The sequence below is a fragment of the Labrus mixtus genome, chromosome 11 (genome assembly GCF_963584025.1).
Source record: "Labrus mixtus chromosome 11, fLabMix1.1, whole genome shotgun sequence".
Lineage (NCBI taxonomy): Eukaryota > Metazoa > Chordata > Actinopteri > Labriformes > Labridae > Labrus > Labrus mixtus.
Genome location: NC_083622.1, coordinates 17904714 through 17929549, shown reverse-complemented (window position 1 = coordinate 17929549; position 24836 = coordinate 17904714). Strand labels below are relative to the sequence as shown.

The 24836-nt window shown below is 38.6% G+C and overlaps 2 protein-coding genes across 2 annotated transcripts; one reads left to right on the top strand and one right to left on the bottom strand.

Moving 5' to 3' along the window:
- Nucleotides 1-14131: 14131 nt before the first annotated feature.
- Nucleotides 14132-17731, bottom strand: rps27.2 (ribosomal protein S27, isoform 2). The gene is made up of 4 exons (XM_061050496.1): nucleotides 17613-17731; nucleotides 16990-17098; nucleotides 16374-16484; nucleotides 14132-14391 (listed from the first exon to the last, which is right to left on the bottom strand). Exons 1-4 carry the CDS (start codon nucleotides 17616-17618, stop codon nucleotides 14363-14365), a joined length of 255 nt encoding a protein of 84 aa, XP_060906479.1. The 5' UTR covers nucleotides 17619-17731; the 3' UTR covers nucleotides 14132-14362.
- A 521-nt stretch (nucleotides 17732-18252) lies between these two features.
- rab13 (RAB13, member RAS oncogene family) lies at nucleotides 18253-23460 on the top strand. Its single transcript, XM_061050448.1, has 8 exons — nucleotides 18253-18870; nucleotides 19561-19621; nucleotides 19959-20019; nucleotides 20152-20229; nucleotides 21092-21181; nucleotides 21469-21534; nucleotides 21688-21738; nucleotides 21876-23460. Exons 1-8 carry the CDS (start codon nucleotides 18747-18749, stop codon nucleotides 21945-21947), a joined length of 603 nt encoding a protein of 200 aa, XP_060906431.1. The 5' UTR covers nucleotides 18253-18746; the 3' UTR covers nucleotides 21948-23460.
- The last annotated feature ends 1376 nt before the right edge of the window (nucleotides 23461-24836 follow it).

Here is a 24836-nt window from a genome sequence, read left to right as displayed (position 1 = left end):
CAATAAATAATAAAACAAATGAAAGTCAAATGTGTCTGTTATTTGTTGAATGTTGTCTCCACGAGCAAGAGGTAGAGCAGTGAGTTTCAACGCAGCAGAAGACAGAGCAGCCAGGCACCTACCAGAGAGAGGCAGAGCAACAAGGAGCTAGAAAAGAGAAATCACAGTGCACACGCAGAAAGAGGTAGAGCAGCAAGCAGAGCAGCATCAGGTGGTCGCAGAGAAAGGCTGAGTGTACGAGAGGATGAGGAGCAACAGGAGGAGCAGAAAGACGCAGAGCAGCAGCAGGTAGAGCATTGAGAGACAGAGGAGTAAGAGGCAGAGCAGCAACAGGTAGAGCATTGAGAGACAGAGGAGTAAGAGGCAGAGCAGCAACAGGTAGAGCATTGAGAGACAGAGGAGTAAGAGGCAGAGCAGCAACAGGTAGAGCATTGAGAGACAGAGGAGTAAGAGGCAGAGCAGCAACAGGTAGAGCATTGAGAGACAGAGGAGTAAGAGGCAGAGCAGCAACAGGTAGAGCATTGAGAGACAGAGGAGTAAGAGGCAGAGCAGCAACAGGTAGAGCATTGAGAGACAGAGGAGTAAGAGGCAGAACAGCAACAGGTAGAGTATTGAGAGACAGAGGAGTAAGAGGCAGAGCAGCAACAGGTAGAGCATTGAGAGACAGAGGAGTAAGAGGCAGAGCAGCAACAGGTAGAGCATTGAGAGACAGAGGAGTAAGAGGCAGAGCAGCAACAGGTAGAGTATTGAGAGACAGAGGAGTAAGAGGCAGAGCAGCAACAGGTAGAGCATTGAGAGACAGAGGAGTAAGAGGCACAGCTGTCCTAGACAACCATAGGTTGAACAGCGAAAGGGGGGCCAGAGACTGGAGGAGCATAAAGAGGCAGAGCAGCAACAGGTGAAGCGCTGAGAGGCAGAGCAGGGATTGACAGAGTAGAGTGCAACAGCAGTGAGAGTCAGCGCAGAAAGTGCATTAGCAGTGGGAAGCTTACTGAGCCAGTGAATGAATGGACATAACAGGGTTAGCCAAATGAGGCTGTGAATCAGAGAAATGAAATTCATTTTTGTTTCATGGAGCTTATATTCTAAAGCATATGAAAACACACCTCTACACAATCTGGCCAGTGCCAGAAGACTTCGGCTGAAGCCACATTTCATCGAAACTGCTGCGCCTCTCTTAGAGGTGTTACACATACTGTAGGTCTACACGTTTTTGTTTCACCACTTCCACGCTGTGACTCAACATGAAAGGGATTTATTGTATTTAAGAAAATCTTGATCATTCTGCCTTTAATAACTTACTAAGGCAACATGTCAAACTACTGTGTAGGATTTTTTTATTTATTTGACCATGAAAAAAAAACACTCTGCTAATTCAAGTTAATTGCAGCTTTCCATAGCATGAAGGAGGTCACTGCAGAAGCTTGTTCTGTATTAAGCCCAGGGTGAAAATAAAACACAGTAACAGAGGTGTGAAAGCCAGGCAGCCTGAGGCACTTGACACGTACCCATATGTGAAAGCTATGTGCATTTTCATAATAGTGTCCTATAATTCTTAGACAAGGGTATTCTGATGGCCTGTTTTTTTTTATTCCCCTGTGTTTCTCTCTTTTTATCTCCACTTCTCTCAGTCGCTGTTCATTTTTCTAGAAACCCATTTTATGTTTTTGGTTTTCTGTTTGAGCCAAGGACAGCAAAAAAATTAAAATTGGGATTAATTTCAGGTCAATGTCAGCCAAAGGATATGACACATTGCTTTAAATTGTTCAAAGAAATGTGCTGAAACGCAAATGCAAACTGTAAAAAAATTGTAACAACATATAAAAAATAGTATTCAGATATAGTAGCGGGAACATAGCCCCAATTTTTGGAATTTCAAAGCCTTATGTTAATATACAAGACCTAACATTACAACTGACGACCCTCCAAACTGAGATATTGTGTAATCAACATTCAAGAGTTTGCCTATAATAATTCCAACTAATTATTCCCTGAATAAAACTAGGGTGTGAGTTTAATTGAACAATAATAACCTTTTTCAGATTTTTTTTATACATACTACTACCTTTCAACTGCCTAGATGGGACATAGTAGCAACCTCTGGTGCTGAAAAATGAAGCCAATGCGGAGGTGCAAAAATCTGCAGTTCCTCGAGTGTCCACTTGAGGCTGGCTGCTGAAGCCCCGGAAGGCGCTAAAGCTCAAGTCCATTTATCATTTATCAAGTCACATACACACCCATTCAAAAAAAGCCCCCTTTCACTGCAGAAATAAACGGAATAGCTCATGTCTTTATCTGCACAAACTGCATAGGCAGTGTTTTTTTTTATAACTCATCCGTTTTGATTTCATAAAGGACAAGAGTTTAGTTAGTGAGAGGTTAGTAACCCTAACCCTAACCTTATTTATAATAAGGCACATGACTGACCTGACTGCTGGTAGGGTGCTGTGTAGCCCTTTGTCAGAAGGCTTAAGTCCTTCATCTTCTGCTCTTTGCCTGGTGTTAGGTTAACCGAAAGTTTGTTTGAGACAGCATTTCCAATATGGTGACCGCCATCAACGGGCTGCAAAAAAACCCCTTCAGGAACCAATGAGTGAGTTATTGAGGATTATTAACAGTCTTCAGTATGAACTGTCAACTGTCTAGATGTGTAATGATACACTTGTGTGACTACTTCACACATGGGCGGTATGAGGGTGGGTGGGGAGAGGGAGGACACAGGGCTCCTTCATTTAATTACCAAAAATGATAAGCAAACTTCGGCACACTGTCTTAATTTTACAAAAACACTGGCAATTATTTGGAACCAAAACAATGTCAGTGTTGTTCTGTCAAAACTTGTCTTTGCTTTCCTAGATTAAAGTATTACTCAGAAAAAGATGAGCACGTTTCTTTAGGGTTTAAGAATTTGTGTTTTGATTTGACCGAGCTAGTAAGGGTGGATTTATTCCTCTCTTACGCTGAATTTATTTTTAAGCTTCGGCACTTTATGACAATGTCAATTGTTAAAATAACAAAAAGCATCCATTCAAAATGTGTGGCACCAAAAAGTGTTGAACAAGGAACATTTTGTCAACCTTCATTTTAAGCTTTAAGTGGTCGTTGGAGTGGTGGTTGAAAGGAATATAGGTTGAGGGGCCCAGAAATCCTGGCAATCATTTGCAAGTATACCCTATGTTAAACCTTTAAAACTTATTTTTAATTATTTTGGTTCTGCTTTAGGGATCTTCATGATCTCTTTACAAAAAAAATCATAAGGATCGTCTCTGCCATGGGTTCATCCTTACTTTATTAAGTTGACTGTGCTCAAATCTAAATATGTGCCTTATCTCTACATTTTCATAACCTCACAAAGGGGAAGATTTGCCAAATGCATCTTTCTTTGGGGACAGGTTGACCCTGTATTTCTTGAAGAGGCTGAGAATTATTTTAATGAGCTGTAGAGCATCAGCTGCTATGATTGTCCACGAGATGAAGTCCAGATTATTGAAAACAGAGAGCTCTAAGTGAAAGAGGAAGACAGAGGAATGCCAGAGGTTGGCTACCTTTCTCACCTTGAATATCTTTAAGCCCCTCACTCTAATGCTTTATATCATGCTGTTTCCCTGGTAACCAGTGAGACTGATCTACAAACACATACAGGCTTCTGAGTGTGAGATAGAGTGAGGGGAGAGAGAGAGAGAGAGAGAGCGAAGTATTTGATTTACAATTTTTATGTGCAGTTAGTGCAATTTAATCTGTGTTCAGTTCATGTATGTGCTAGCGTGTAAAATAGATTTACAGAACAAGGTGATGTTGTTGATGTTGACGTTGGTTTTGTTGATAAAATTAGAAATTATAGTGAGAAAGAGTTTGCTATTCACACAAAATCACAACACACTAACAAAACATTGGTACACATAATTATACACATAATTTGAGTTTTTTCAATCTCAATACAACACATTCAGTCACCTTTTGTGTCATGCATGCCGTGTCTACCTTTCTCCGTCCACCTGGTCTCTGCATTCTTTTTTTTTTGTTTCTAACCCTGTCAGACCCCGTTTCTCAACAACATGTCATATTGTATTAATTTCAATACAAAGGGTAGACAACTGGACAGGCCTGGAGAAGGCCTTTTTGCTAATCATTATATTATCTTCAATGATGTAAGCTCCATACAATGCAGCCAACATAACATTGTTGAAACTTAAATTCTATTCACAAGAATTTTGATCAGATTGGCAATATAAGATGATACATTGCAGAGATAAAATATTAACACTACATGCTTTTGAACATGGCCTTTTACAGATAGCTGTTACACCTTCACAGATCCAGCCCCGGTTGTAGCAGCAAATGTAGCTTCATACTTGGCTCTGCTGAACAAGAGTCCTCCATGAAGTGGCATGAACAAATAAGCACCTGGACTGAGTTTTGTATAGGGCCTTCCTAATACAGACAAATATAACTTCATCATCATACTACATGCAAAGACTTGAGGAGTACTCCTGAAGAGCATTGGAGCGTAAAGTAAGCCACTGAGCTGATGGTTGGGCGTGTCTTTGAAGGGGACAGTTCCAATATAAACCTTAAGCAAATACGATGGACTAACTCCTTTGGCCTCAAATAGAGGAGAGTTGGGTTTTTTTTTTGAGGGGGTACTTAAAAAACACAAATACTTTTTATTGTCAGATGAGAAGATTCACTATAACTTTTGGTGTTAAAAGAAGGAAAGTAAACTTACAACTAAGGGAGTTTATTCCAGTTAAAGGTCAGGAACAGTGCTGCTGAATCTGATAAAGTTATATATATAATATATTATTCATTAATGTCATTAGAATCATTTTTTTAAGAATCTAACTAAAACTTCTTAACTTCTTAGCAAGTGCATCTTTGTTTGGAGCTGGCAGTTCTTCAGCTTCTTCCTGCTGAAGTGTGGACCACACTTTGGAACTTACAAAATATACTGTAGAGTACACAAACTTAAACAAGCAAGCTGATCATTTAGGAGGGTAGAAATTATTTAAATTTTGTATCCAACATTTTTCCCAATGGATCAGAGGCGTGGTTAGAGATGTGTGTGTTTGTGTAGTCTTCTGCCCTGCCCAGCTTAGTTCAAGTAGCCATCCACCACTTACTTACAGTCAACCTCTCCTTTTTATAGACACCTACGTCTAGATTATCTTTCAATGGGGCTGGATGCACACGGTAAATGGATTACGAGTTTAAAGTAATATGCTTTCTATATTTTCTGCTCAATTATCTTCCCTCACGCTTAGTGCATTAGAGGCTCGATTGGATTAGTTGGTTATGCAACACGTACACAATAATGGAAGAAATGTTGTCATTCCATTAGCAATACTAGATGAAATTATTAATGTGTGCTTTTGTTGGTAATAGATCAGATTAGGGGCTCTTAAATATCTACCTGATATGTTCATGCTTATGTTTAGTGTGCAGTCAGGTGAAATCTAAAACACCTTCACTGCACCAAAAAAATCAATAAATCTGTTGTGTAGTTTTGATACCCAAGAAGTTTGCCATCACCCAAAGAGGAATTCACAGAGCAGTGTGTAGAGTACATACAGTATATTTCTAGCCAGACATCTGAATTAATGGAGCGCGAAATTCCGAGAAACCTTGTTAATCCTGGTTTGGATTGCTGTGCAGTAGCAGCAGTAGGTCCTTAACTTTGTCACCATCACCCAAGAAGCAGACCGATGCAATATTAACTCCATGGCAACGCAAGCCGCCTACACTTAGCTCAGGCTGCGTGCAGCGGACATTCCTGTTTGTGTGAGTGTGTGTGATAGAGAAAGAGAGAACCAGCGAGCAAGCAGAGGTTGTTAATTGACCTATTTTTCAGACTGTTCAGTTGAATCGGGATGAAGGGAGAGACGATGGGGTTTTTAATGATGCCACAGGGGAGTCATGCTTAGCTTCCTCCCCTGACAGGACTTCATCTGTTGCCACTTTCTGTGACATAACTCGTCTCCCCGTAACTCTTCTGCACACACTCTCGCAGCCGACGAGCATTTTCATTCATACATTCAGTTTCTTGTTCGTTAGTCACTTTATCTATTAACTCTGGGGTTTTTCAATCTCTTTCTTATATGTCTGTTTCTGAGGTGGTGCCCCTGTCAGTGTCACGCCTCAATGTATATGAAGCAAGTCCCAAGTCGGGGCCTCTGAACAGTGAGCCAATTAGAGCCTAGAAACAGTCGACTTCATGCCAGCCTTAATCATACATGGATATTACCATCAGGTGGGACTCGAGCTAAATGAGATATTTTTAGCCACACTGCACAGTCTTTACTTCGTAAATTGTGCATGTTTGAATTATCAGTGTTAAGACTGATAAACACAAAAAAATTAAAAGTCCCTAACAGTCAGCCATAAAAGGAGGTGACAAGAAGTCAGAAAGTAGGTTTTTTGCTCCAGTGCACGCCTTCTCCTCTTCCTCTTCAATCACAGCCAAAACCTGTTTACCATCTAAACACTCCCACAGGCACAGAAAGTTTTCATTCAGTTTCATATCCTCTGCTCTTTACTATCCTGTCCCGCTGCTGTTAGCTCTGTAGCCTACCTTCTGCTTATCACACTTACACACTCAGACAAATGCTAAGACTTGCACACACACAGTTGCATACAGGCAGACACACACACACACAAACACACACACACACACAAACACACACACACAAACACACACACACACACACACACACACACACACACACACACACACACACACACACACACACACACACACACACACACACACACACACACACACACACACAAAACTACATTAAAACGATGTATTCATTTTAACTCTGTGCTTGTGCCCAACCCCTTTTCTTCACTTCCCTCTATCTCTCCCTTGTTACTTGCCTGAGAAGTGATGTTGGTTTCCATAGCAACCGTCTGTGTCTGTACAAGATGGGAGTTTCCTTACACAGACTAGAAAAAGGATGATGAGCGAGGGGAGTCACTAAGTCACACATTTACACGCAATCTCTCTTGCACACTGAACTCAACTGCACATTTGTGAAACTGTTGATTAGCAATCAGTTCGCCCTTCACACTGTTTGTAGAGGCTCAGAGAAGGATGTTTTGGGGGTGATTCTAATAGGAGAAGACTTGACTATTTTGTAAAATTGAACATATTAGGCACATTGACTTTGTGGCACATGATGAAAACCAAATTCTTATTTTTTTGTCTTATTTTTTACTACACTAAAGTACTTTCAATGATAACAGAGATTGTTACAGCTTTTGGGTTGCAATTTATTCAAATGTGATTAACTGTACTGTATTGATGAATAAAGCTTATTTTAAGAGGAATACAAATGTGAAAACAGCAGATACTCATTGCAGGATTTCTCTAATTTCGCAGTATAACAGTTTCCAAAATAACTGTTTGCTGCCTAATGAATGTAATTATTTGGTGTGTGCTTCATAATTATTTTTGTGTAGAGCAGTGATGATGTTCCCTGACATGTTTGTGTCTCATTATATGCTGCTGAGTTGCTGTCTCACTTTCCAGAGGGATGTAGGTCAGGAGGATGGCAGACTATAAATTGCCTTTTTTTTTATGAGTGTGTTTGTGTTTTCACTGCCTTCCTGCAAATGCTTCTACTCCTAGATGCTGAATCGCTTTAACCTTGAACAGGAGGAGTGTAAAATATAGGAAATGAAGAGAATGGCAAAAAGATTGTATGAATTCATAAATGAAAGAATAGAAATAAATGGAACTATAAGCTCTCTTTAACATACAGTAGCACAAATGTTCCATTTTTCCAAGGATTGTCCGGGGACTTTTTAAACACATCCATTACAAATTGTTGCTCCAATACAGAATGAATGTACTTGTTTTTGTGTAAACTACAATGAAAAATGTATGAATGTACCGCACATTATTCTCTCACAGCGGAATCTTCTAACGAGGAAATGAATCCATTTGCCAGCTGCGTGTAAACACACTTAGTAACTACTTGGCTAACCGAAACAACTGAATGGCATCTGGCTGGTGATTATATATTTACATTTTATGAGCCTCTCTCCCATGCTACTATTGACAACAGATAACACATTATCTGCCTCCTCCATTAGGGGCTCAGCTGCAATTAGCCAACACAAAGCAGTGTGCTCAAACATGGGAACAGCCTGTGTTTACATCTTCTCTCTGCCATCCTGTTTTTCTCCCTCAGGAAGATGATCTGAACAAATATTTCCATACTTTAGTATTTTAGAGATGCACTAGAAATAATTTATCCCATGCATCCTGTGGATTTCTCTTTCATTCTCCCTTTGGGCCATGTAGTGAGGGTTTAGAGCCAAAGATGACAGGGTTTGACCAGAAGGGGGTGCAGTTTGATATCCCCACCTCCCAGGCTCAGAGACTCCCCATACTCCTCTTCATCCTTAAATGTTCTTTCCCACATGGTGCTGGCACCACACACTCCCAGTGTGCAGACTATTTAAGCTACATGGTCAGAATAATTAATGCAGGAAATTATCACAGACACAGGAATGATTAATTTCAAGCTGTGACAAGCTGACATGACTGATTGTTTTCACCAGGTTGCTGGGCTTTTTATACTCTTGGCCATTCAGGGAGAGCATCCATCACAGTGACCCTCACTAATACAGAGGTGTGTACTACTGTGTATGTGTTCCTGTCCTTTGTGTGAATGTGTGGGTATGCAAGCTAGTGAAAGAGTGAATTTGCGTGTAGTGTATGCTGTACTGTATGATGCCTGTGTGTGCTTGTAAGCATATGTATGCTAATATATTTACTATGCGACTCTGGAGCTTGGAGGGACCCTGACATAAGCCTATAAAACAACCCTCATGTCACCAGTGAACACATATGATATACCTCATATTTAATCTTACTGTATTTGTTTGTTTGCCTTTACCTAACCTAAATATGGAAGACATTTAACTTGGCCAAAATATCTTTCTATAGCATTCCTTTTTCAAGAAGTCTCTCTATGTAGCACAATATTTCTGAAGGTAGAAAAACAAACATAAAAAAACAACATACTAGGCTAAAGAGAAGCTTTTCTCTATAACAAAGACAGGAAAATGAGATGTGGGGAATAGCTGGAGATAATGGAAATGGCCTGCTGATTATACTACAGATCAACCAGTGTCATCAAAGCCATTACCATTACAGTCAGCAATTACAGTGAGTGTTGCAAATTATGCTTTTACAACCCAATTACTACCTGCTTTTGTATGTGTCTTTCTCTATGGCAAACAGGCAACAGAAGTCAGAAAAGTCTTTGAATCAGTTAATTAAATTTAAGTCCTTGACACTCACTCCCTACCTGTAACAGTGGCAGTGGATTCGACTGTGGAAACATTTTGGATTCAGTGATATTAGCAATTGACCAAATTTATACAACCGCTATTTTCCACATGCTTAGACGTTGACATTGCTATTTGACAATAGCAATTGGACATTGCTGCTGGGTTGCAGGTTGTTAACAATATGGATTCAGGGTTTCTGACCAAGTTAACAAATCACCACTCCCAGCTGAATTAATTGGATAACACAGTCGCTACACTACCATTAAACAATAATTAAAAGAACAATATGTAAGATATCTACAGAATTAAATCATAAAATGACCTTACCATATCATCGGACATTAAAGAAACATGCTTGCGGACTTCTTTGACAACAACAAAGCAGCCAGTATCTTCCTCAAGTTTCAAATCAGGTCCGGAATAGTCTGTTTTTGTTTTGACCAGAGAATTTTAGGCAGTTTTAAGGCACCCCCACACGGCCGTTTTGGACGCCCCTCGATTGGCCAGGCAAACGGCAAACCAACGGGTGTTGCAGCGATGGAAGCGGGCAAGTGAACTGGTTCAGATATAACTAACCCTACCCAACCTAAAAAGCCTCCAAATTTTTCTGGTAGGCTCCATGACCATAAATGTGTTAACTAGGACAAATATGGGAGATATAACTAGCTGCCATAATAACTTGTTTAATTGTAGCCAAGGTGATGTCATCTAGAACCAATGGTAGCATTAGCTGTTATTCAACGGTTTAGCTGGTTAACAAATGTGTTGTTTTACTTTAATATATGGACAGATATACCTCTGATTTCCCTATCAATTGTCTTTTCAGGTTTTTCAGTCCAGAAGGGACATCAGTTACATCCTGATATAAAGCAGCACAACAAACAGCATTTGAGCTTCATACCTGAGTTTGATGTCAGAAGAAAAATGGCCACCATGTGAATATGCTGAATGGGAAATGTTTTTTCCCAGACATCATGATTCTGTTGTCCATGATGACCTCAGTGTTGTTGTCTTGTGCTCAACAGATGCCAGCTGCCTTGTGCCCTGTGTTCTGTGTCAGTGTGCGCCCGGACACAGACTCTGCTCTGCTGGAGGTCATCTCCATGGAGACTCGTGGGATCAGCCAGACCTTGCATTAGAGTTTAGGCCCACTAATTGTGCACTGTATGCTAATGATGTGTAATTGCTCTGTCCTTGGCAAAGGAGAAACCCAAATAAACAAAACGTGTGTGTATGTGTGTGTGTGTGTTTGCAGTTGACCAAGGTCACTGCAGTTGGCTTTGCTCATGTATTCATACAGTGAAAGCCACGCTCTCAACAAACAGAAAAAAAACACTTCCTCACCCCAACAATCTCTTCTGCACAATGCTATAACCTCAGAATCATGTCCGGTCCTTTTTTCATTCTTTCTTTCATTCTTTCTCTAATATCACTTTTCTTTTATTTCCAACGACTTTCATTTGCCAGATTTAAAGCTGGGACAAGAATGCAAACTGCTCAGATCAATACTGTAAAAACTCATCTTGCCATGTCTCTGAATGACTTTTTCTGCACCTCCCTATCGATCCTGCAGTCTGTCCCTCCTCTCTGCCTCCTACTCAGAGATGACCTGACACAGATGACTTCAGGATTCGATAGCCACATATTGGTATGCAGCAAAATGGACACCAGTAACACCTTCCTCAGTGACTACACTTTTGTAAGTATCATTCCTGCTTTATCTTCCTGTCTGTATCCATTCAAACAGAGGAATGCACTGACATTAAGAACCACACAAACAGGGGGGCATATAAAAGACCACATTAATGCTTAGATCAGGGAGCAGAGAAAAACGGGGCTAGTTAATAGATGTACAGATAAACACAAAAGTGCTTCTGAGGAGACGCCTAACAATATTCCAAACACACTGACCTATCAGGAACAGAGAAAACCAAGATCAACCAGCAATTCCAGACATGTGTTGTCAGCTATAAGTGCCCTCTTAAGGAGGACAAATAACAACAGAGAGCCAGGCTGCAAACTCATACGCTTCACTTGAGCACCCCCTGTCTACACCTTTACAGATTACAGTCAGTGGTGAAAGTATTCCCACACTAAGATTAAAACACCATTGCTTTGCTCTCAGGGTTTTGACTGTAAAACAAAGTTTAAATGTCCCTTATTTTATTCTCTGCAGGTGTGTACAGATGTTTAGTGTCTGCTGCTCTTTGGAGGGTCCACCTTCCAGCTGTTATTCGCTGTCCCTGTATTCTATAGTTCCTCTTGATAAACTTTATTGAGTTACAGTTAAATTGCCAAGTGGCCAAAAATGGATGGATGAAAATGATTCAGGCAGTAATGGTTTTCTACAGTCAGATATAGTGGTGTCTGATAATGCAGAGTGAAAATCCAATCTTGCTAACTTGAGACTTTAATAACTTGTGCTAACAATTGACAATAACTTAAAAAAGTATTTGAAACCGATGTTAACTTATGCAAGACATAGAAAATATATTTGAGTATCTTTGAATACATCCTCCCACAGAAACAAGATCATATAGAAGTTAATCTTAGAGAAGATATTTATTCATTTAACTAAAATATTCAACAGTAAACCAAAAGAAAATCTAATTTAAACAACAGAAAGGGTATTCCCCAAGGGTCAGTTCTTGGCCCTCTGCTTTTTATTTAGTTTATACATTTCTTCCTCAAAACTTGTCATGAGCCTTGTATTGAATCTAAATAAAACATTTTCTGTTTATCTATAAGAAAACAGTGTTCATGTGGAAGTTTAAATGTTAAGATAAAGAATGGAGAGTAGGGGATTAATGAGTTCAAGTTCTGAAGAATAGTGTTAGGGCCAGAGCTTAAGTTTGATAAACATGTAAAGACAATCTCGAAAACAGTAAAGACCTACCTTTATTGTTTTAAACTAATTAGGCACTACATACCAAATCAGGCAGCCCAGGTGTCCATATATTCTACGATTTTCTCTCAATTCTCATATTGTATGACAGCATGGGTTTAAGCTTCCCCTCTCCTATCAGAAACCTGTCATCACTATACAACCTGGCCCCGAAAATAATGGGCAGAAAACCAGTCCAGTAGCATCACTGCCACATAATGAAAAGATACAACCTATTTAATTTCTAGGGCTTTTCAGCATTTATATTTTCTCAAATTAGTTTCCAAATGTATCAATTATCTCGCCCATGAAACTCTATCAAGATATGTACAAAGACAGTACAATAATAGTCACTAGAAGCATGGTGAATGACAAACTGAACATAACATAAAACTTTGAAGATCTATATTTTGACTATCATCTTCCTCCATTAAGGGTAAAAACTCTACTTAAATAAAATAACCAGAGCCCAGATTTGAAGTCTTTGACAACAACGGTCAAGTGCTGGCTAAAAGCAGACCAGAGCTGACTTTTATAGGTTTGGTGACGTAGGCATTCACTCCACACAGCCGTTAGAATTTTTCAAACGGAAGGGCAGACGCTATGCACATTTCTAACACAATATTTTGAATTTCAATACTTTGTACTCAAATGTCGAGATTGGGACTTGAATTGATCCATAACACTACTTAATACTCAAATATAGAGGTTTATAGTTGAAAAAAGTGGTTTTAGGGTTTAGTTACTCTTTAAACAGTGTTTAAAATTTGCAATTTACATTATTGAATTTATATATTGTTAGATTAGTCTTTTACTGTATTTTTATTATATACACTATGTAATCAAAAGGACAACTACAGACACGTCAGGTGTGAGCAATAGCTATGAACTCTGTGTGCAGCACATCAGTTTCCTGTTCTGTAATGAAACTCCAGTTTCAAAATACAAAATATTTTCAAAATGGCTGACATTGATTGTTTATTCTATATTGGTGGCTCAGTAACCAGAAGGCACAACATTTTTACTCCCATTTAGTATTTATTTTAAGTTCTTTCCAATTTACAAGGAAGACATAAGAAAAACCTTCACCATAACAAAAAGAAAGTTATCATTCATTCCTCCCCAAGATTTAATTTCTATATTCAGTATACTGATAATTGCTTTCACATTAAAAGACTGTGCAAACAACCCTACATGCTCACAACCAAAAACAAAAGCTGTGATTACACTGAAGGGCACAAATAATGATCTATGTTTTATATCATGCTGTTTTTCTCTGCCAAAGACTTTGTTTGTTTTTATTGCAACGGCAGAAGAAATACTTTTAGCATTTTATCAAGAAGATAGCAAGCATGTGTAAAACCACAACCAAAATATCCAATATGGTGTCTTTCAGTGACGCATCACTGTGTACTGGGTTTCTGTCCAAGACCATCAACCAGAGCAGACAATGATTCTCCATGAAACCACCCTTAGACAAAGAACAGCCCTACACCAACACAACTGGCTTTAGAGCAGGCAGGCACCGCTGTAAAAACTCTCATACTAGAATAAAATGTTGACTTCACTCTTTCATTAATTTGGCAGGTATACATTATGTATTAACTGTTTGGAATATTACCAGATGAACACACACCATTATGCATTAGGTAAAGTGCACCTTCAAAATTGTAAAACCTGTAGAAAAGTAGTTTCTCTAAGGTGATTTTTAGCAGAAGTGTGTCTCAATGCGTAGAACTTTTCTACAACACGTGCTTAAGAAAATGACACTTAAAGCCACACATCGGTCAGCTTCAATAAGTGCCAGAGCACTTAAATCCCCTGATCTATTCCAGCACATTTTTAAGGGTCCTGAGTATACAAGTGCCTTCTAACAGACGGGTGACATCTGAGAGTTTCATGAGTAAAAAACAAAAGAACAAACTGGATGACCAACTTGCAATATTATTTTAACATAAACAAACTATGTTTATTAAGAGAAACTAATTAATGGATATGAGTTGTTGATGGGATCTCAACAATGCCGATCACTCCTCTGTGCATATTCTGTTGATAGGCCTCTTATATTACATGATTTGTATTTCACGCCCTTCATTTCCTCAGTGCTGCATCAGCTCCATGGCAGTGTTGCTCCGTCCATTCTTTCTCAACTGTTTCCGACCACCTCCAGTCATACTAGTGCTGTTTCCTTCTAAATGAGCATCCTGTGGAAAGATGAAGAAAATTAAGTATAGGAGTTATTCCATTTTGGTGCAAATTTAACCAACCTACTAATTCAAAAGGCTGAATGTTATGTAGTTTGTGTTGACTGTTTGAAAGAGGTGGGGATCAAGTTGTGATGCTGAATGCTGAATTGTAACAAGCCACTCTGTTTATGTTACTTAGATTACAAATGACTCTTGCTACAACACAGCAGAATCACCTAAGCTCTGACTATTTTCTGTTTTTTATTTATTTGCTAATTATTCAGCCTGAAACTAACCCTAACCCAATTTACAAGAAAATTGTATGATGCCCAAAGTCAAGGTGACATTTAAAGACGTGTCATTTGTGCAACAATCAGTCCCAAACCAAAGAAAAATGACTATAGTCAGAGTAGTCCATGGGAACCAAAAACAAGAAATAATCATTTCAGATTGATTTTGTTTTAAAGCCCCGTTAGAGCCTCTAAAAAGTCAGTTTATATTTGCGGCGTGTTGGGAAACTACTTTGTATACAGTATATAATAGAATGAACATATTCAGTATCTAGTGTATAAACTGACTCACTGCCAAGGATACAAACAAAGAACACTTATACTAATGTTATCTGCCTTTTCAAACCCTGAGTCACCTCCAAACAAGCGTGGTTTTAGTGCCAACAGTTGCAGCTGTGCACATAGTAACTCACAGCACAGCGTACTAAGGAGCCCTTGGTTACCACGGCAGCAGAGTACAGGATAGAGTGGGTGAGACATTGAGAACAAACCTTGACCTCGAGCTCAAACAATTCACCAAAATACTGCATACAGTACATCATCACTTCTTCAGTGACTGTAGATTTCTAATGGTATAGGACTTCTTACACCTTTATGAGAGTTTATGCAAAATATATCTTTGTTTTCACTCAAAGAAGTCTTAAATAAAACATCTGAATGAAAAAGTTGTGCTTGTAGCCGACTGTGTAGAAATAGATCAATCATGATGAATTTCTGTCACAACCACAAGAGTCACTGTATGCCTCAGTCGACACCCTCATCATGAAGAAAACATTGAGAGGGCAACACAGAGGCAAATATTCAGGTGCAATGTTCTGCAGCCTGACCCTAACTCTACAGCACCAATCAACTGGGATTAGAACTTTTGGTTGCATAAAACTTCAATTTTTCTTAATAAATATATTTCATGTGCATGCATTTACATTTCAAAATAATAAAGAAGTTAAAATGCCACTTTAAAAGGGATCACAAAATGGATTCAGCTGTTGAAATGGTACTCTATGCTGAAAATTATAACCAAAACATTAATAAACTGGTAGTATTTTTAGAGCAGTGGTTCCAAAAGTAAGGTTTGTGACCCCCTGGAGGGTTGCAAGATGCCTTCCAAAAACAAATGACTTAAAATTGCATTTTTTTTAACCTATATTTTAAAATTATATACAAAATGTTTGTTCAATTTAAAATGAAACCATAGTTCTTCAGTAAGAATTTTGCTAAAATGAAAGCAATGTGTAAAAAAAATCCTTCAAATGGAAGTTTGCACAAGAGGACAGGGACAGTGGGGTGCTCAGTCTCTGGCAACTTTATTTTGGGGGCCACGGGATGAAAAGTTTGGGAACCCCTGCCCTGGGGTAGTTGCCTTGCTAACCTAGTAAACAAGCTTACATGTCATGCGTTTGATTTCGACATGTATGCTTCTGCTTTGAAAGCTATTGGTCGGTGGCGGATTGTATTATGGGTATAAGATGGGTTTGAATGGCGAAGTTGTACTTTTTTTCACGTGATATTAATTCAGATATGAAATAACTCAATTCTTGATAATTTAATTATCTGTTATTAAATCAAGCAAACCAATGCTTGGAAATATAGACCTACATATTCATTTTGTATCTGTATTCTATCTAAACAATTATGATTTTACATAAAGGAGCTATAGGTATAGTCAAGATGAAAATATATTGTTCACTCTACATTGTGTTTTTTCTGTACCTTCTGTAAGTCGTGCTTTGCCTCCTGTAGGCTGACAGAGGACTGTGGAACAGCCGACACACAGTACTACAGTCTGTGCATGGCTGAACACCGTGGTGATCTTGTAGCAGCCTGCAGAAAAGACACAGAGATTCATTAAACACAACAGCCATGAAAATTAAACATTACAATAAACAGCCAGCGGCCAACATAACCATAATTATATTACCACAGGTACACCTGCTTACTGATGTGTCCTTGCAGCTGTTTGTGTGTTAAGGAGTCACATGAAACTCATTATACAGACAGTCACAAGTGTCCCTGTATGCCTCATTTGACACCCTGATCACCAAGGAAAAAATGAAAGGGCAACACATAGAGGCAACAATGTTTGATACATGTCTGTACATGTTCCACTGTTTAAAATCAAATCTATCAAAACAACAGCAGCACATATTCTAAGTATCTAAGTTAATATAGTACAAAAATGTGCTCAGATGTCAAAATGGTATTCTTAATTGTTTACATTATATGATATTTGTGTACAATACTTGTGATTTTGGTGTACATTTTGCCTTCTTTACATATTGAAAAACGAGGATTTGGCCAGGTAGCCATGATAAAAACATCAACTGACCTGGACATTTGACATCCATGAAGTAGGAGTTAGGACACTGCACAAGACGTTTTTTCTTGTGTGTCCTCTTTTCCTCCTCGGTGCTGGGGTGCAATAGATCCTTTGCGAGCTGAAATGAGTTTATAAATAACTATTTCACTGATTCATGTCGGCTACATTTATTTAAATCACTACACTAATTAAAAATATAAGCTGTTTTTCAAAAGATCAAATTTATACAACTACAAAGAGCAAAGGTCGATACGCCTTTACAGCTTTCATATGACAGGAAATGTGATAACAGCGAAGTAAAAGTGCAAGCAAAAATCCTATTCTTTTTTTATAGCATTTACGCTCATAGCACAACCTTAGATTTCTTTAAAAGTTTAAGTTTTTAACCTGCAAATAATCAGAATCTACATGTGACTAGCAGGAAGAAAAAAAAACAGCCTCGTGGCCGCTTTGTGTTACACGTGTCTCGCCATATTGCGGCCGTTTTCACATCTTTATAAAAACATAATATCGAAACAAATCGCGTGGGCTACAGAGTACACAGAGCACTGTTTAATGTCATATTAAGTTTCCTTCGTAAAAGACACTTTTAAAAGTCTAATTTCAAATCTAGAAGTGGTAGAGTTACTCACTGGCATGTCTGCGTATCTTGGAGCTCACCGGAAACACACACTGACGATGAACCGGAAACTCGAGTGGCTGAAGGAGAGACAGGCCGGAAAAAATACTTTTCAACTTAAAATATCAAATTTGCATTAATTTCTTTTTTTTTTGTCTTGGTTTCCTTATCTGTTTTTTTAATGAACTAAGCGTTTTATTTAATACAACAGTAAAATAAAATTATTTTGATGTTACACTTATCTGCATGGACGTTTACACTCTAAACACCCTACTATTTGTTGCTTTTACAATATTGTATTTACAACAAATAAAACATTTTTTGTCATTTCCGAGTAACTTAGGCCTACTACTTTTAACCAGTTAGACAGCATTGAGGTAACACCTGAGAAGAGTTCATGTGTTTGTTTAAAAAAAGAGGAGCTGAAGAATAGGCATCTGAACAATCTCTGTAAAAAAAAAAAAATGTTTACCACTTCTGGACATATCAAGTGACTTCTTCTCAATGTGACGTCGTGTTTACTATGGATGGTATGAAAGTATGCGAGTTCGGCCACAGACAGGTTTTCTTTTTTTCTATCACTTGTATTTGTTTTCTGGTGAAACAGTGCCATCTAGTGTCCATGCTCTGTAGCTGCACTTAGTTCTTGAGCCCTTACCCCCATGGAGACTCCCACACTACGTAGCTCTTTTCAGCGGATCTGGGATCTACGCCGACGGCAAGTTTTACTGGAGACAGGGGAAAAACACACGTAGCCACCCCGGTGCGTTTGTAAACTATGTGAAATACAGACTATCGGAGGACAGCAAAAATGGACCAGCTGACGATCTGGACTCATCCACAGTAGACTTCACAACTTTTTCATGGAGTGTATATTTAATCCAGCGCAGTCCAAACAGAGCACAGAGGCACTGAGGGGGATCGGAATTTACCGGTGACAAGTCAGAAAGGGAGAAAAAAAGCATAGTCTCGTTACATGTAGAAAACTTTTTTTGGGGTCTTTGCTTCATTGAAGGTTTGCTTCATTTTACTGATCCAGATTTTCAAACTGATGTCGATGTAAAGTTGGCCACTCCAAGGAAGGAACAACAACCAGACTACTTTTCCTCTTCTTAGCTGTGCTTACTTTTCAAGAAAAACTACAACCATGGCGAAAAAGTACGATTTCCTTTTCAAATTGTTACTCATCGGAGACAGCGGAGTGGGCAAAACGTGCCTGATTATTCGCTTCGCGGAGGACAACTTCAATTCTACATACATTTCCACCATTGGTATGTTGTCATTACAGTGATACGTTTGCTTTTTTTTTTTTAACCTAAACGACATATCTGCAGGGGCTTGTCATTAGTGAGACATGGTGACATGATTTCAGTCTTTGATTCCAGCACTGTACCAACTGGTTTCTCGGACTGTTTTCATGTCTGAACAAGCCCAAAGTGTACGATTTCTCTTTCCTTTTTTCATTCAGTCTTATCGTTCTTATTTTTTCCCTCTACTATTGACTGTGTGTCTTTTCCCTGACCCCTCTCTCTCCCATCTCTCCTTCAGATCTCATTCCTCTCACTTGGCTCTCAGAGAGTCCACCCACCCTCATTCCTATCTTTTTCACCATCTCTGTGTTCCCAGAAGATTGGTTGGGTTTTTTTCTGGCCTGCACAGAACCCCCCTCCTCCTCCTCTGCCCATTGCTGTCTGTCTATCTGTCTGTCCGTCCAGCAGGAAAAGAAAACACAACTCACAGGGCTTTACCTCTTTCCTTCATATGTCTCTGCTTGTTGAGTGCACTGAGGGGGTCAAAATCACAGCGGGAGTGACCATGAATCCACCCCTGTGAGGGTGACCTATATATTCTATTATGTGTGTGTGTTTGCCCGCTTGGGTTTGTTTTGAGTTCATATCTGAGGTATTTAACTCATCATCCCCCTCCTCTCTGCTCATTCCTGTCCTCTTGTTGTCTCTCAGGCATTGACTTTAAAGTGAAAACCATTGAAGTGGATGGGAAGAAAGTGAAACTACAAGTCTGGTGAGCGTTGACAGTTGGTTGTGTGTCTAGAAGTGCTTTCTTTTTTTTTGTGATTTGGCGTGGCAGATTAGGCTGAGTAATGCGAGTTAAAGAAGAAAAGGAACCTCCCTGTTGTTCTCCAAGTCAGGACTTTATGACAGTTTACTGCCAAGTAAGCTATTTTACATGGCTGTCATGTAAGATTGTTGTGTCAGCAAAATGAATTAAGCTTGCTTTAGCAGTGTAGAATACACATTAAATGCATTCCTGTATTTTCAATACCTCCAACTTCCTTTTTTTCTACAAGATTCTTGCAAGACATGCATGAGTTAACCGTGAATGTGTGTGCTTTGTGCAGGGACACAGCAGGCCAGGAGAGGTTCAAGACCATTACGACAGCTTACTACAGAGGAGCCATGGTGAGTTCAAGACTGCTGCAGAACAAGCAGACTGGATAATCAGGCTGACATCACTGCTGCTTTTTTTTATTGTAGCCCTGTACCTTCAACTGACTCCTTAAACCCTGTCTCATTTTTGTATGTCTGCGTCAGGGCATCATCCTGGTCTATGACATCACAGACGAGAAGTCCTATGAAAACATCCAGAACTGGATGAAGAGCATCAAAGAGGTGAGACTGTTTCGACTATGTCATGACAAAGAAGACCAGGGAACATTTTAAAAATAGTGATAAGTCAGTTGGATACATTTTAGTCATGATTTTGATCATTTATTTACTCAACAATAAGGAGGAGTGAAGCACCACTTGGGATTTAATAAAGGGAAAGTTCACCCAAATCACAATATAAAGCCTTCAACGTTTTCAATGAAACACGTATGAAACTGTTCTTTTTGCATTATAGAAGTTGTGAACAGATCTTGGGTCTTGGTACTCTTTTTGATATGACCGCAATAGAGGTTTAAGTACCCTTAATGAACTCTAAAAGGTGGAGTTGAACAAATTGCAGACTTCTGATTGGTCAAGGAGAACTGATGCTTGTGCAGTAAGACACCCAGCACTATAACGACCTAATAGAATTTAAGATTTAGCAAACTGGTGTGGCACCTTTGTATTGGGTGAAGGAACTACATTCACGTTGTCAACATGCAATTTTTAGATTCGATTATGGATTTTATTATTTAACATTTTGTTGCATTAAAGACAAAACATTAGCAACACACTGTCCTTACAAATGACGATGCTTGGCTTTAAACCAAAAAAATATCAACAGTGTCAAACTAAAACTAAATATACAAATGTCTCCATCTTAGATCTTTGCTAAATGAAAATCAACAACCTACAAATGCCCATAAACGGTGTCTACTCTCTGAATGTTACGTCGTAGGACGGTGACAGTGCAGCTCATTCAGTTCAGCCTTGATGTGAAGACCTCTGCTTGCTTCACTTTCTTTATTAGTGTACTTCCTGATACAGTCTTGTAGACAAGATCTGAAGTTTCACCAATCAATTAACTGCATTCCTTCGTTCCCAGAATGCATCAGCTGGGGTCAGTCAAATGTTACTAGGTAATAAGTGTGACATTGAGGCCAAGCGGAAGGTTTCCAAGGAGACAGGAGAAAAGGTAAGATGCCCCTAAGAGAAATATAAACTCTTTTTTTATTATAGTGTAATTTAGCAGTAACAGTAGTGTTTCTTAACCATGGTGCTGTATTTGTCACTGGTCTCATTGTAAAACGAGATGATAGAGGTGAAGACTTATTGTTTTTTTATTTAATCTGAGGGAGGATTGTTTGAGGAAGGCACTGTGTGTGTTATGTGTTTTTTCTGCACCCACTTTTACATTTACTCAAGATAAGAAGCAGGAAACTAGTATTACCCATATCCTGATCTACTGTCTGTTGTTTACAGTTGGCTAAGGATCACGGTATCAGGTTCTTTGAGACGAGCGCAAAGTCCAGCATTAACGTGGATGAGGTGAGCTGGAACTTGATTACTGACTGGCAAAAATACTCTCATCATGTTCATTAATCTGTCACTTAATAGTGGGTTTATTTGGTTATATGCCACTAAGTCCTAAACTTGACTTTACTCTCTCGTTCTCATTTTCTCTTTCCATGTTTCTCGCAGTCTTTTCTGTCTTTGGCACGAGACATACTACAGAAATCCAGCAAGAAACCAGTAAGTCCAAACAAACTCTCCTACTAAATAATACCAAACGGAAGCATCTTTTCTTCCTGATTTAGGATTTGTAACTTTAAGTTGAACCAGTTAGGCACGTCATTTTCTTCATTTGTGGATATTTGTTTGTTCAACAGGGCCCAACAGGTCGAGAGGTGAAAATCACAAGCAGTACAGAGAAGAAAACCTCCAAATGTCTTCTTCTCTAGATGCAATGCTGAGAACCAAACATAAAGCACCACACAAATCTGAGAACACGAAAGTATTACTGTGGAGAAATATAGCACAGCAGGTCCTCTGTCTCCATCTGGTGGGCTAGTATATCAAATACAAACATCAAAATGTTTTTTAAGAATGTTTTATACCAAAATGCTGGTGTTTTTTTTTATGTTCCCCCCATAAGAGTGTTTTGATATAAAAGTTGCAAAGTGGGGTCTTAGACGACTCACAGATAACTGACACAGCATTTCACTAAGCAGTTTTTACCATTCTGTCTGACTTATTTCTCTACTTTATCACAATGTTATCATTCCTGCAACACTCACTGCTTCAAGTCTTAAGAGAACTTCAGCTGCACTTTTAGAATCTTTTTTGTTTCCAAGTGGTTACATGTGTTAAAAAAAATGCCTTATCTATGTGAACCAGTTTAATTTTTTTACATGCGAGCAAATACAGTAGTAGCATTGACAGGGCGACAGATGCAGGAACTGATGCAAAGTGTTTCCACGCACACACCTTAAATCCTCAGGACCAAGGGCTTCTCATAGATTCTATTTAGTGGTTTAAATACTGGACACACAAAAGTCATAATATAACAATAATTACCTACGCACTTCTGATTTTTGTCAGTTCACTTTTTGAAATTCTGCAAATTTTACAAAAAACAAAACAGCAGAGAAAGGTGCTCTAACAATGCTGCATTGCAATACAGGAGCAAAGGGACACTTTCTTGCTTACATATAAAGATTGCAGAGATTTATACAGACTACAACATTAAGCTTTAAATGTTCACAACACATAGTTCCATTTCATTTTTGTTGTTGTGTATATAGGGCATATCCTTCAATTATTGATTAACTATGTCAGTAGTGTCCAGTATTATAATGTATTCAACAGAATCTACTGTAACGGATGCCTCTGAATATTAAAAACCTAGAGTCGAGTATGAAGTGGTTCTCTGGTTGCATCCCATGAGAAGATGAAAATGTGCTCGCCCTCGTGTTAATGAATGAAACAAGTTGTTGTCCGTAGCTGAATCAGAAACTAACATTGATGGGTTAGCAAGCTTTGTTTTAACCAATGAACGGATAGAGAATGTGAAAAGAAGGAGCAGAGATAAGTGCAATATGAGACGCTGAGTGGAGAGATGAAAGAATGATGGATAATGCAAGTGAATTGACAGGATGTGAGGAAAGCAGCAGTGCCCACTAGTACCCCTGTTTAATTGATTTAGTGAGTCTTGCTTTTATCTGAAGTGCTTGGTAAAACTCCCTTGAATACTATCACACATTAGCTGCATTTGACACAACAGTTTTCTTGTTCAGGCAGTGTCTCATCATCTAAGCATTTTGATTTTAGGGATCACCCTAGATGTACTGTATATCTTGAATCCGCTTTTTGTGCATTTCAGCCACATTGTTTTTTTTTTTAGGGCTACCACAAGACTTTGTTTGTATAATTACAGACCTACCGCTTGCTGAATAAAAATGCGAAGCAACATGATGTCTGTGCTTTATTTTGTAAGTTGCCAAAGCAGCATAATCACATAGGTAGCTTGTTCATGAATTTTGTAAATGTTTTTTTTGAGAAGTCATAAAAGTTTCATACAACCCCAAAGCCTATTTTTTTAAATTTCACATAAGAAGGAAAAAAAAAACATTAAAGGGGGCATATTATGAAAAATCTATTTTTACAGTGTTTTTGAACATATTGGTAACCTGAGTGTCTACCGACCCACAAAATGTGAAATAAACCCATCCAGTCCTTTTTTTTGGTCTGTATAAGTCTTACAACACAAAGAAAAATGCTCCATTTAAAATTTGTTCAACTTGTGATGTCACAAGTTGGATTCTGGTAAAAAATAAAACTCCCCTCCCCTGGTATCTCCACCCATGGACTCCACCCCCAGCCTAGAACAAAACTTTTGTACAGGTCCGCCATTTTTATTCTTGCTACAGAGGATTGATGTCTACCGGGAAAACTCAAGGGGGGGGGGCTCATTGGATTTAAAGAGACACACACACCATAACGGAGCGTTCTGAGAGAGCTAGTTTATACAGGGTCACAAACCTCCTCTGGTGCTTGATTCATGTTATATTTTGAACAAAGCACAGCACAGATGTTTCATTTAGACTACAGGTGACTGTTTGACAAGTTAGAAAAGGGGTATAATATGTCCTCTTTAAATAACAATAATAAGCAGTACATAAGGATTAGGAAGTAAAAACAAAACATAAATTCAGAAAGAAATGTGCAGGAGAAGCCATAGGAACCCAGAGAGGCTTGTCAAGAGACCCTCCTAATGTTAAAAATACTTTTATCAGCTGTTTTAAAAAAAACAGTTAGATGAAAGAATGAGAAAAATAAATATGTATATATATATATATATATATATATATATACTGTATATGCATAGTGAAATTAAATAATTATGGCAGAGAATGATTATGATGGTTCATTGCTTAATTGGTCTAGCAAAAATGTATGTTTTTTGTATTGTAATGATGGATTTGGGAATTAAACTGAAATACATTTTGAAAGCAGACCGGGAGTAAGTTGTTAATGGATGTGAAATGTACTGGAAAAGTCTTTATAATTCGTACAGCATGTGAATCACTATCCTAAGAAGCTGAAATGTGACAGAAATACCAATACCAGTAGAAAAATTATAATGTAAATTTGAATAGCAGGTAGCTAGATTGCAAACATGAAGTAGCCTGTTTGAATCCAGGTAGACATCATCTCTTATTATATGATGGTTATGTGTGATACACGATCAATTCAGGTCATTGCTCTTGGACCTTTACTTGAGTTTTATTACAGTTTAGTTAAATAATATTTTTGTGTTTGTCAGGAACACTTACATAAAGTATGTCAAA

Coding starts and splice junctions, on each gene's coding strand:
- rps27.2 (XM_061050496.1), bottom strand. Junction 16,485..16,989: donor CATGGATGTCAAATGTCCAG/GTCAGTTGATGT, acceptor TCTTTTCTGCAG/GCTGCTACAAGATCACCACG. Junction 14,392..16,373: donor CAAAGCACGACTTACAGAAG/GTACAGAAAAAA, acceptor ATCTTTCCACAG/GATGCTCATTTAGAAGGAAA.
- rab13 (XM_061050448.1), top strand. CDS start 18,747: ATGGCGAAAAAGTACGATTTCCTTTTCAAATTGTTACTCATCGGAGAC. Junction 20,230..21,091: donor GGATGAAGAGCATCAAAGAG/GTGAGACTGTTT, acceptor CTTCGTTCCCAG/AATGCATCAGCTGGGGTCAG. Junction 21,739..21,875: donor AGAAATCCAGCAAGAAACCA/GTAAGTCCAAAC, acceptor TTTGTTCAACAG/GGCCCAACAGGTCGAGAGGT.